Genomic DNA, 13688 nt, shown 5'->3' on the forward strand with positions numbered 1-13688 from the left:
ATATGGGGAGCAAGAGATCATATGTTCACTCATACTCTTGACAGTGATCAAATTAGGCCATAGTTTCTTGAAACTAGAGGAGTGTGGCTAGCCAGCCTGCCTGCCTCCCTCCTCACCCGAAGGTTAGTTTATGTAGAAAACTCTGAATGCTAAATTACATTGCAGCAAAGAAAATATTAGAGCAGGTTTAGTATGTCTAATATGATTGTATATTATTATGCAACCCAAATTTAAGAATTAATCCTTCATTGTTCGGACAAAGTTAATGTAAAAACTGCGCTAATACAGTGATAAGGCTGACAGTTAAAACAGACAAGAATTCAACCTTAATATTAAGTTAAAAAGTTTAAGGGTTGCACTGTAACTCTGTCCCCTTATTATTTTGTACTTTTATTGCCCTTCATCAATGTATGTCTTAATATATATGTCCAGTGTGGTAGAATTGAGAGAATATTCTCAATTGACTTTCCTGTTGTTTTTAAAAGAGAATACCCAATTGATTGCACATTAAAATAAACATGTTTATTTTAATATATGATCCTTCAAATGATGGGAGGTGTGGAGATCAATTTTATATCCATAGCCTTGGCCGTATTGAAATGTTTATTTCAGTGAGGTTTGCTTTTTAAAATCTGTGTTTAATTCGACATTCCAACAAGTGCACTGTATGTTTGTTTCAGCATCTAATCATAGAAATCAGTGTACCTCTATTTATTTTCATGTACACTTCTCCAGATAGATGTTAGCATGTGAATGCAAGTCTAAAGACCACAACTGGTGTCTGTTTAAATCACTAAAGAAAAATAATGCCTACTATATCATCTTTCAAAGAGAACACTTCCTTAAGTGAATTTTCTTCAAACAGTTGAAAGGCACTTGATTTCACTGATGTCTCACTTTATTGTATAGTAGAGCTGAAGTAGTAAGGATAAGCCATTTGTGTTAGAATGCCAAAATAAATGTTAAAAACTGTATCCTCTTCACATTTATACTACTCACAGGAGTGAATGGGGTTTTACAAAACTTTTTTTCAAAATTCACTTTTGAGCTGAGAGAAAATTTGAGACATTTAAACCCAACAGGAACTTTTAGAGAAATATAGACGCATAGGCTTAGAACAGAATGGCCATCTCAGTCTTCCCTATAGTGTTACTACTGTAGTGCTATAAACGGGGTAATATTTTCCACGTCTTTGATGTTAGCAGCATAGCAAGAATAGTGTTTTTTGCTAGTTAGTTCCTATACTGTTTTTGATCTGATTCAGAGGAAGCAATTCATCTGCAGTTACACACAGATGTTGTGTGGTGAGTGACAGTAAGGAGGATGATAATTTAAAAAATGAAATAAGATAGAATTAAATTGAGCATATTGGAGAAATGTTCTAGTCTGAAAATTCTATAAATAGCTATTAAATAACACTTCTAAATTGTGGCTTTAAAATAAATACTAAAATTCTTGTCTTTTTAACATTTGTTTTTAGACCTTGGTAATGTTATGACTTCCACACCAAATTCAAAGGCTGTGAATGGTAAAGCTGAGAGCAGTGACAGTGGAGCAGAATCGGAAGAGGAAGAGGGTCATGAAGAGGAAGAAGAGGAAAAAGAAATACGACGAAGTGAAAAAGGTGTAGTTTCTTGTCCTGAACTATTATACCTTTTCCAACACAAAGGGCTGTATTGCTCCCCTAAATGGCTGTAAATCTTGAATGTCATGTGTGAGATACATCAGTAAATTTATTTTGTTTTATACAAAGTGCACAGAAAAATACATATGAAGAATGGGATCACCTTTCAACCTGAATTACCAGGTGAAGGACTAAGGACAACAACCCTAAAACCTGTTTCATACAAGCAGAGCCCTGCATATATAGAGAGCCTCATTAATTTCATTAGGGGTGTCTCTGCACATAACAGCTTACAAGATCAGGGCCTAAGGTGGGCTGTGTATAGTTATTCTGTTTTATGTTTAGGACCTGTTTATCTTGTGGGTGGCTGTGAGTGCATGTAGGCGCATGGGATACAACCACAGAATTAAAAATCCTATTTCTTCCTTTTCTTCAATGAAAGATAAAAGGAAAGTTTTTCAGTGAGGACTTTGTGTGCGTTTGTGGGGATTTTAGGAAAATACAGGTCTCATATGAAAACCAAGAAAAACTATGCATTTAGAACTTAGCCATTAATATTTTTTTCTATGAGAAAACTAATAATCCTCTTAGTTTTACTAACTGATGAGGGCTACAGTGGATTTGCTACTTTTATATTTAAAAATACCTGTTTTGCTTGCTATGTAGAATGAAAGTTTAGGATTTTTTTTGTATTTAAGCTTATTTTATTTAAAGGTGCAGAACTAACCCTGTGAACCTAACTCCAAGTAAAAATGTAATCTAAATCAGATTCAGACCATATAAGATATACACAGCAGATCGGAAAGTCAACTGTCTGGAGAAATGTGTTTTGCACCATAAGTCACATGGCTTTTTATTTGCAAGGTTTCCTTGTTCTTTCACAGACTATAAGAATGTAAAGCAGGACTCAGCAGCAGCTAAGGATTTGGAAAGTATTGTCACTAACGGCTGTTATAAGGACAACTTTATTCCAGAAATGCAGAATGGCATCCAGACTAAAGCTGCCCTGAATGGCTTAAATGTGGAGGAAGAAATAAAGAAAGTGGAGCAAAGTCTAGAACTAACGGGAAAAACTAATAACAGTGTTCACCAAGGTATTGTCCTCACATGAGTACATTGTTATTTGCATATTCTCTGAGCAAAGCTTACTTCAGGGATTTGGAGAGCTGCAGCTGGTGCCCTTTAACCACAGAATTTTTAAGAAAGAAAATTAAATGTGATTAAAATTAGAATACAGGTTTATATACACTTTTTCCCCTGAAGATCTGTAATAGAAAAAGAGATGATTCCAGAGACTGGGAGGCCCAAAACTATTTTTACTTTCAGAAACTTGATTAGATTTGTTTTTGTTTTAAAAATTTCATATATGTTGAAATGCTATTTGAATTTGAACCTAAGAAGTAACAGGATGAAAATCACTGAGATCTATATTATAACTTCCAAAGACTGTGTCTATGAACTCAAATGTTTAAATGGCTAACTTAAATTTTACCCTGGAGACAAATCAACAACTTCAGACTGAAATACTGCTCTACAATGTGTTTGGGAAAGGGAGTGAAGTAAACTACAAAGAATTAAACCCTTTGTTCTAGAACAGGAATGAAATGGTTAATAACTGTAACTGTGGTTCTTCGAGATGTGATGCATACGTGTATTCCACTTAGGTGTGTGCGGGCTGGAGCCAGAGAATTTATGTAACTGGACCTGTAGAGGAGTAGCACTTGCACCTTGTGACCAGTAGACCCTCCCCTAGCTATATGAGTTGGTGCTGCCCCAAGCCCCACTCAGTTCCTTCATACTGAACGTCTGGAGATGAGACTCTGATGCAGCGGGGATGGAGCGTGGGTTATAGAATACACACATTAGCGGATTAGCCACTGGGCCAATGGGACCCATGCCCAGGGGCCCTGGCCAATTGGGGGACTCCCAGAAAAATGGGCACTCTGACCCGCTCCACCTGCCCGGCACTCCTGCCAAGGAGCAGGGTTGGGGCGCAAGGGCTTGCCCCTGTCTGCCTGCCCACCTCGCGCTCCTGCCGGAGAGTGGGGTTGAGGTGTGGAGGCTTGCCTCCCTGCATGCCCGGTACTCCAGTTGGGGGGTCAGGGCGCGGAAGCTTGTCCCCCTTCGCCCACCTGGCGCTCTGGAAGCCTCTGCACCCCGACCCTGCTCTGCGGCAGGAGTGCTGGGTGGGCGGAGTGGGGCAAGCCCCCATGCCCCAATCCCATTTCCCTTGCAAGAGGGTTGGAGGGACTGCAGGCGAAAGGGGTGGGGAGGGGTCCCCACTTTCTCTGGCCCAGGGCCCCATAAAAGCTTAATGTGCTTCTCCATTTACATCTGCATCACATCTTGGAGAATCATGGTTACAGTTTCTTTAAGTAGATGCAAATTTTTCATGTTTCTTCTTCTTTGAGTAGATGCAACCGCATATTCCACTTAGGTGACTCACAAGCAGTACGGCCTTTCTTCCTCCCGCCCCAGAGGCAGGGCACAGAACAAGGACTGTAGGACCACCCTTCCGAATGTTGCATCCACCCTGGAAGAATCAGTAATGGCATAACGGTTTATAAATGGATGGATGACCATGTAGCAGCCTTACAAATGTCCAATATGGAAAAGTCACTGAGGAATGCTATTGACATTGCTTGTGCTCTCACTGAATAAGCTTGCGCCTGCTGAGGGAAAGAAGTTGAAGCTATTTCATATGCAGTCATCTAGAGTTTGTCTGTGAGGAGACCACTTGACACTTCATATTATCTGCGTATGACACAAACAGGTGAGGCAAAGCACAAAATAGTTTAGTTCTGTCCAGATAGAAGGCTAGACATCACCTGATATCTAATGTATGGAGATGCTGTCCTCCAGCAGTGAATGCAGCTTAAGAAAGAACAAAGGTAATTATACCGCCTGGCTCAAATGAAATTGAGAAACCATGTTAGACAAAAAATGTGGATGTATCGTAAAGTCACCTTGTCTTTGGAGAATTGTGTGTAAGGGGGCCCTGCCATCAGAACCTGCAACTTTCACACTTTCCTTGTGAATGTTATTTCTACCAGGAATGCAGCTTTTTGACACAAGAGCAGAAAGGGACAAGATGCTAGGGGCTCAAATGGAGGTCCTATCAGTGCCGCTAGGACCGTGTTCAGGTCCCACAGAGGAACTGGCTCTTGGACCGGAGAATACAGGCAAAGAAGCTCCATTAAGAATTTTACTACCATGGGATTGGAGCAGACTGATCTCCCCTGAATAGGGGGATAAAATGGCAATATTACTGCCAGATACACTTTCAATGAATGAAGCACAAGTCCTGACAATTGAGGGTGCAGCAGGTACTCCAAGATGTCCTGGATGAAAGCCAGCTTTGGTTGAATTCTGCATGTCAGTGACCACATGGAAAACTGTTTCCATTTTGCCGAATAGACTGTCCTGGTAGAGGGCTTCCTATTGTTCAGTAGAACCTGCTGAACAGTTGCTAAACACTGCTCTTCATCCTTATTCAGCCATGCAGCAGCTAGGCTGTGAGATGCAGGGAGCTGAGTATGGGGTGCAACGTGGGCTCTGATTCTGAATGAGTAGGTTGTGATAGAGAGGAAGGGATGGGAGACTGAACTGATAGCACAAGAAAGTTGGAGAACCAGCACTGCCTTGGACATGCCAGGGCAATGAGGATTAGCTTAGAGATGGAAGGTGTAGGACAGGGAGGCTCCTGTCCACCTTCCACTTTAGGATGACCTGTGGAATGATTGGGATCAAGGGAAAGGCATAGAAGGGAGCCGCTTGCCAGCTTAGAGATGGAAGGCGTAGGACAGGGAGCTTGGACTGAGGCCTCCTCAAGAGCAGAACAGGTGACATTTCCTGTTGTCCCTTTTAGCATATAGGTTGATCATCGGAATCCTCCTGGTTAGGAAGATAGTCTGGAGGATGCTTGTCTTGAGGGACCACACGTGACTCAGGGAAAAATTCCTGCTGAGATAGTCTGCAAGATGATTCTGAACTCCAGGCAAGTGGTTGGCTATCGGCATGATACTCTCCTTGATGCAAAACTGCCACATCTTGACTGTGTTAACGCTGCCAGAGCCGATCCTGCTTCAGGACTGAGCCTGGGTGGGATGATTCTCGAGGTTCTTTCAGGGGAAGGTTCGCCAGTACCTGAACCTGTGGCAGATCACCAGTCGCAACTACAGACCTGGTCAGCGATCTTGGCATTGAGCTGGATAAGGAGTAGGACCTCCATGACTGAGGAGTGGCCCACGGATTCCATGAAGGCCACTGTTATGAATAAGGTATTGGTGGCCTGTAGGTGCCAGGCCAGGGCCTCTGTCCCAACCACGAGAGGAGCACCAGTCCTGGTACCCATAGTGTTCCATGAACAGCCCTCGCTCAGCCGGTGGAAAGTGGGAGGAGTAAGATCCTGACTCGGACGCCAAGGAGTCCCAGCCTTCGGCGGATTATGGTGGGGCCAGCCCAAAGGATGCGAGTAGCCGGTCTGACTTTTCTGTAGCCCAGAACGAGGGGGCTGGTGCTGATGGTGGAAACAGTAATGCTGGCACTGAGTATGCCTCCATTGTTTCCGGTGCTGGGAGCAATGTTGACCCCGAAGTCAACATCGGTATCGATGCTAACTGACGGTGGCAAAGTGGAGGGCGGTGACTGCCGCCACAGCAACTTTGGCAGTGCCAGCCATGGGGGTGCTGAAGAAGTACCCTGGTGCTGAGGAGGTCCCTTGTGCGAACTCTGGTACTGGCCCCATTTCCATTGAGTGTGTTAGGGAAACATCGGGGTGCATCGCTGACAGACCCATAGGTTCAGCAGCCTGCCCAGCCAACAGGGCTATAAAGGACACAGCCCTGAAAAAGTTCTGGACCAAGAGAGAAGTTGGGACAGAAAGGCAGAGGACACCCACTTCTGCCTGATATGCCACCGGAGGGGAAGCAGCCGGTGCTGGCATCACCCTCGTCAGTACTGGACTCAGCAGATGCTTGAGGGCCAGAACCGGAGTCAAGGTATAGGATCTCTGACCGACCTCCCTGCATGGTGCTGGGGAGTGGCTGATGCTCCATCCCATGAACCACCATTCAACCTGTGCCGATCCATGCTCCTTCTGGAGGAGGAAGACTTGTCCTCATGGGACCTGGAGTGGACTTGGACAGTCTTATGTGACTTTGTCCTTGGCAAACTCGATGGGGAATGACTCCTATCTCTTGAGAGAGGTGCCAGCTCCAGGACGCGGTGGCAGCATTCTCCAAACTAGAGGGCAACCTGTGATCCAACGAGGGGCTCAGTGCCAAAGCAGGTTGCATGGCCTGTTTGAGCAGGTGCTGCTTCAGATGAAGATTCCTCACCACTTGAGTCTGCTTCGTGAACAATGTGCAAATTGAACACCACTCCTTGATGTGGGTTTCACCTAGGCACAGCAAGCATCACTGACTCATTACTGGGGATTGCCCACACACACACAACAGACCATGTTTAAACCCTGGTGAGGGTATCATGAGGGAACACTAGAACTACAAGTAACACTAAGTCTAATCCTATACTAGGATTACTAATAAACTATATACTACTAGGAAAAGAAGTCACTGAACAGAGGATTGTGAGGTTGAAAACCTCACAGCCTTGACTCCAGCCACGGGCAGTAAGAAGGAAATGAGGGGGGTGTGGGGGTCAGGGAAGAGCCACCTCATCTAGTCAGGGGAGGGGCTATGGCCACGAGAAGCTAGCACCATCCATCTACCGGTACTGCTGTGTAAAATTCTCCAGCCCCAATGTGCACACACCTAAGTGGAATACACAGCTGCATCTACTCAAAGAAGCAGCATCCAGTTATTGAACTTATCTTTTTCTCCTCAATAAAAGTAGTTTTATAACCTGTAACTATGTAACTCCTATTCTTAATCTTTAATCTATGGTGCAAGATTACCACATTCAAAATGGTGTCAAGTGTAGCTCACTTGAATATTGTCATTTCCTTATTCTTTGTCAGAATTGGCCTAATTGTATTTATTGTTTGGGTGTGTATCAATTACGTATAGGTGCAAATGAAGACAGTGTTGAAGAGGTCTCAGGAATTCAGCACTTGACGAGTGATTCTGATAGTGAAGTTTTCTGTGATTCTATGGAACAATTTGGACAAGAAGAGGTAAAAAAAAAACAACCCTGAAGTTTCATACTAATGGGCAAATTTTTAAAGTGGAATGTAATGAGTTTCACAACTTCTGTTTATATAAACAGGAACAACAGAAGATGTGCCTGGATTACTTAATGCTGTACTGTGAAAATGTGAGAGCTTCCTTTTTGATTACAAATGAATAATTAAATAAATGTTATAGTCTTTCCTTACCTAAATTAAATGACCCCCATTTACCATACTATCTGAGTGCCTCACAATACCCTGTGAGGTAGGGAAGCACTATTATCTGAATTTTATAAATGAGGAATTGAGATACAGAGAAACTTGCCCAAGCTCATACAGTGAGACTGTAGTAGAACAAGAAATTGAACCAGGGTCTTCCAAATTTCAGGCTAGCACCCTAACCACTGCACCACATTCCTCTCTAATTGGTTCTTACGGATCCCATAGGATTCCTTTAATCTTGTTAGAAGCATCACCCAATAGTAAAGCTTGCTGGAGAAGGTGGTGTGGCAGAACTGTTGCAAGCTCCCTTCCACAGTTATACAGCTAACTTTCTGATATGTGGTTTGAGCTTGCTGGGGCTCTTTAATTGAGGTGGGTGGATAACTGGCAAACTATATGGAGAAATCCAAACTTGCATGAAAACACTGACAATTAGAAGTGCTTTGATCATCCTAGTTGAAAACTAAAAAGCTCTTTTGGAGCAATTGGAGGGTATTATCTGAAAAAATCAAGTATAACTTTTTGCTGTTGTGAAAGATTTACCAAACACTATTGCGTAAGCTCTGAAGGCATGAGGTTTATGAATTACATCCAGTGAATTTTCAGATGTAGTTGTGGATATGTAAATAGAGGTTGCGTGTAGGTCAGTGGTTCTTAACCTGTTTACTATTGTGGGCCACATATATGTAGCTCTCTGTGTTATGTGGGCCACATCCACACAATATATATACTACCTGTATGGCTCTGAGAATGTCACATGGGCTGCACCTGTGTGCTGATTGGGCTGCGGGTTGAGAACCACTAGTGTAGATGGTAGTGGGTTATTGCATTAACTTTACATTTTTGGAAAAGTTAGTTTGCTGGTTTACGTTGAAGGTGATGACAGGTTTAGTTGCCTCATTCTGTTCTCCATTTGTGATCCTAGAGCCAGCACTTACTTTGTCTTGAGTGGCAGCTATTTATGGGACATCAAGGACAGGGATAGCGTGGGTTTTGGTTGGGAGGATTTAGATGTATTGGTGGATCTGACTGAGCTTCTACAGCATCTTTTTGCTTTGTGCCTGGCCTAAACCAAGACTGTTATTAACTTGTGCTGTGAAGAGCGGGGAAAGTTCCTGCATTTTTTAAAAAGTGAACTTGAAGAGGAAGTGCTGAATATGGGAAAAGAGTCTACCTATAAATACTATTTTGGGAATAATGTTCCTCTGATGCATGAGAGGTTATATGGCTAAATCCCAGCAACTAGTGATGAATGGAGTTGCAGGTGGCTCAATTATATGTATTTTTCTTTCTGGAAGAATTTTTTGTTAAGTCTTTTGTTAACTTGTATTATGCAGCCCCTTTAGGTGTAAGTGTCCTAACCTTGAGATTTAATTTTTTGAAAGCTACACGAACAAACAGTCTCTCAAGCATTTCACATTACATAAAATGTTTTATATTTTGGTCCAGAACATATATATTTCACATACTAATGAAAAAGGCTCTTTAGTTTAAGAGTGTTACATCTGAATTTTATGACTACTTTTAAAAAAAAATATTAACTTCATCATGTTTTCTTTGTCAGTTATCCCAGGTATATCCTATTTTTATCCTCTCCTCACCCCTTAAGATCATACACATTTTAGTGTGCCATATCATTCTTTAGAAAATCAATAGGTTGAGACACACATTTGCATAGCTAAAATGTTTAACAACAAATTGTATTTAGTTTGTCCTCAGTATCCATAAGGTTTCTTTTTTAAGTGAATAAAAAGTAGCTGAAGCTTCATTTCAAGTTGATCAACTATTCCTGTTTGTTCCTGTAGGGAAAGTAACATGGGCTATGGGATGCATGGCACCCTGAGTTCAGTTTAAAAAAAATTCCAGCCAATTTTTTTGGTAATATCACACTGCATTGGCCTTTTCGTTTGGCTCATGTGCTTCTATAGGTCAAAGGGCTGACTACAGATTAGTGAAACATTCCCCTCAAACTGGACAGGATACGTTACATGTCTAAAGAGAAATCTGTACAAACTGCCGTGTGAACTTGGGAATGAGTTCGTATCTGGTATGCATTTCTCTGGCCTTTATCATGGTTTGCCTTTCAGCTGGTGTACATGTATATAGTCTAAATCCTACACTATTGCAGATTTAGAGAGGATAGTTGATGAAAGGATATTAGCAATGATTGTTTTGTGAAAGGTGTAAGCTGATGGCCAAATACTCCTAAACAGAATGACAGTGTGTGACTGTTGGATCACAGAAACTCCCCCGGGGCTGCCAACTGATGTGCCGAGACTACGTCTGCCCCTGCTTTCCTGCCCTCCCAGCGTGGGACTTCAGTTCCCTGCCTGGTTTGAACCAGACCCGCTAGCCTGCTGCAAAGCCAGACCCAGGTCTGAACCACGTCCCCTAACAGCTGTAGGCTTAAACTGAAAGCAGCTTAAGAGAGGGATAGCTCAGTAGTTTGAGCATTGGCCTGCTAAACCCAGGGTTGTATGAGTTCAATCCTTGAGGGGGCCATTTGCAGATCTGGGGCAAAAATTGAGGATTGGTCCTTGAGCCTTGAGCAGGGGGTTGGACAAGATGATCTCCTGAGGTCCCTTCCAACTCTATGATTCTATGAAAGCTAAGTATTCCTGTCTTTAACACTCAGATGCCCAATTCCCAGGGTCCAAACTCCAAATAAATCCGTTTTACCCTGTATAAAGCTTATACAGGATAAACTCATAAATTGTTCGCCCTCTATAACACTGACAGAGAGAGATGCGCAGCTGTTTGCCCCCCCAGGTATTAATACATACTCTGGGTTAAATAATAAGTAAAAAGTGATTTTATTAAATACAGAAAGTAGGATTTAAGTGGTTCCAAGTAGTAACAGACAGAACAAAGTGAATTACCAAGCAAAATAAAATAGAACACACAAGTCTATATCTAGTATAGTAATAAAACTGAATACAGATAAAATCTCACCCTCAGAGATGTTTCAATAAGTTTCTTTCACAGACAGGACGCCTTCCTACTCCTGCTCCTTTCCCCTGGTACAGCCCTTGTTCCAGCTCAGGTGGTACCTAGGAAATTTCTCATGATGGCCACCCCATTTGTTCTGTTCCACCCACTTATATCTTTTGCATAAGGCAGGAATCCTTTGTCTCTCTAGGTTCCCACCCCTCCTTCTCAAAGGAAAAGCACCAGGTTGAAGATGGATTCCAGTTCAGGTGACATGATCACATGTCACTGTAAGACTTCATTACCCACTTGCCAGCACACACACATACAGGAAGACTTACAAGTAAAACAGAGCCATCTACAGTCAATTGTCCTGGTTAATGGGCGCCATTAAGATTCTAAACCACCATTAATGGCCCACATTTTGCATAACTACAATAGAACCTCAGAGTTATATTTCATATTTCTAGTTTCAGATACAAGAGTGATACATTTATACAAATAGAATGACCACACTCAGTAGATTATAAGCTTTGTAATGATACCTTACAAGACACCTTTTGCATGAAGCATATTCCAGTTACATTATATTCACACTCATTAGCATATTTTTATAAAATAATATAGACTGCAACGTCACACAGTGCATGTCCTGATATATCTTCTATTTAATTGCTGTCTATTCAAGCTGTCTCATGTGATTTGCATTCTGACAAGATGGTCAGCCAACTGAAGTCAGGGCACTTTTTCATATCAGAATTCCCTAGTCTTAAAAGGAGAAACTGAATAGTGTTCAGTTTGGTTTTTTTTTTTTTTTTTGAAGCTTAGTTTTTAGTAATTACAAAGATATAATATTTAATAATGTAATATCTAAAAATAACTCCCCTTGCAATTTATAGCTTGAGCAGTGTTTTGAAGATAACTGTTACAATAGTAATCAATTTTTAAAAACTAATCCTAACTAAAAGAAGGCACATAGGTTTTGTTTTATTTCCAAATGGAATGTTTTGGAATTTATAATAATTCTTACAATTTAATTAGAATGCTTTAAATATTTAAAGCTTTTTACAAATTACAAACACTCAACCTCAATACCTCTGAGATGCTAGGTAAACAAGTAATCCCCATTTTACAGACAGGTATATTAAGGTAAATCTTCTCTTATTTCTAAAGTAGTCTTTCTAACCTGGAAAGGACATCTAGAAAATACTAAAAACATCCTGTAGGGTGATAATTGCTTCTGTTGAAAGCAAAACCTTAACAATGGGGAAGCTCAAAAAAAAAAAATTAAAAAGTGGGTAGAGGACACTTCATCTTTTATTTGATAACTGTCAGATTTTACAGAACACATACTTTAAATTAACTAGATGCTGCTGTTAATTTGTAGCCCTTGGAAGTGATTACATCAGCCAAAGGACCTTTACAACATTCATCCCATTCCTTGGAAGTAGATCACAGTCCTCTATTGGAAAATGCTGGTTTTCCTGAGCATGCTCACCTGCCCTCTGAGAATTTTAGAGTTGAGGATATAACAGAGGCAGCAGTTGAAGGAAAAGGTGAAGTCAAGTGTGGGGGAGAAGATGGCAAAAGCAGCGATGGAGGCCCTGACAAAGAGAAGAAAGGTGGAGAAAAGGTGGATTTCCATGGAGTCAGAAGAGGGAGAGGTACTGTGTGTGCATCACTTGTATTTTTCTCACTATACTTCCACGTATAGATCAGCTGAGTAATTTGTCAAAATTGAACACTAGGGCAGCAATGCTGTATAATGTTTTCATCCCACCTTCTTCCATAACTGGATAAATAAATATTGCACCCCTAAATTCCAGTGGTAACAATTAACCTTTGCTTTAAGCATACTTTTTATTTTATTCATAATAAGAGTCAGAAAAGAGTGTTCTTGTACTGGACAGTGCTTCAGTCAGCCTCATGAGCTTAATAGTGGACTGTTTTGGTTTGGCTTACCTTGAATTCCAAGTATCACTTAAAGCACCCTTCTGTTTTATTAGTGTAATCTTTCACTTCCTCTTCAAACCAGATTTATATATGTAGAGAAAGGAGAGTTTCTCTGCAAGTTACAAGGTACATTTTAAGCATCAGAGTATTTTTACTTTTACCGTATCCGAATTGAGCACTTCATTAAAATATTCATTTTTGGTATTGTATTTAATTTGGTCAGTCTTTGGCCATAGCTGTTTGCCTTATACTAATACAATGCCTAAATAACTAAGATATGAGGCAGTCATTTAGTAGTCAAAATCTTCAATATATGAGGGACTGCCCCCACACCTCTTACTACCCGTGTTGATTTTTAACAATATTGAGAACTATGATATGGAAGTAGCACTCTTTTCTTCTTTAAAAACTTGTATTTCTACACAATCAGATATCTGCCATTGGTTTAAATGTGGCCAATGTTAAAGCCAGTTTGTTCATCGGAAACTTGGAAAAATGTCTCTGAATGATAATTACAGGCTTTTAGAAAACACTGTGAAATGAGCAAATGATCCGATATGTGAAAATTCCTTGCTGAGGTTTGCTGCTAGTATAATAGAGTCGTGTTTTATTTAAAAAAAAAAAAAACCCACACAGCAGCTGGCTCTCTCCTTGTTTCCAACTGGCACTACAGACTATCATTAGCAGAGATTTTTAAGAAGAATCCTAACACAATCTCTAGATTGAAAAACTAGAATGGACAGGGTATGTGATTATTTATCCTACCCCCTTTCTTGATTGCTACTTCCTAACACAACCTCAGTAGCCTAAGCACAAAAAATTTAAAGAGAA

At 41.1% G+C, this 13688-nt stretch overlaps 1 protein-coding gene across 8 annotated transcripts in view; it reads left to right on the forward strand.

The window, feature by feature from the left end:
* The window catches only part of ACBD5 (acyl-CoA binding domain containing 5), a 53246-nt gene that overhangs the window by 32863 nt on the left and 6695 nt on the right, over positions 1-13688 (forward strand). For all 8 annotated transcript variants that reach the window (XM_048837820.2, XM_075125933.1, XM_048837821.2 and 5 more), the window contains 4 exons: positions 1481-1624; positions 2509-2718; positions 7654-7760; positions 12292-12568. In XM_048837820.2, coding sequence (XP_048693777.1) covers positions 1481-1624; positions 2509-2718; positions 7654-7760; positions 12292-12568 — 738 coding nt within the window. The remainder of the gene's footprint in view (positions 1-1480; positions 1625-2508; positions 2719-7653; positions 7761-12291; positions 12569-13688) is intronic.

This window comes from Caretta caretta, chromosome 2, assembly GCF_965140235.1.
Source record: "Caretta caretta isolate rCarCar2 chromosome 2, rCarCar1.hap1, whole genome shotgun sequence".
NCBI lineage: Eukaryota > Metazoa > Chordata > Testudines > Cheloniidae > Caretta > Caretta caretta.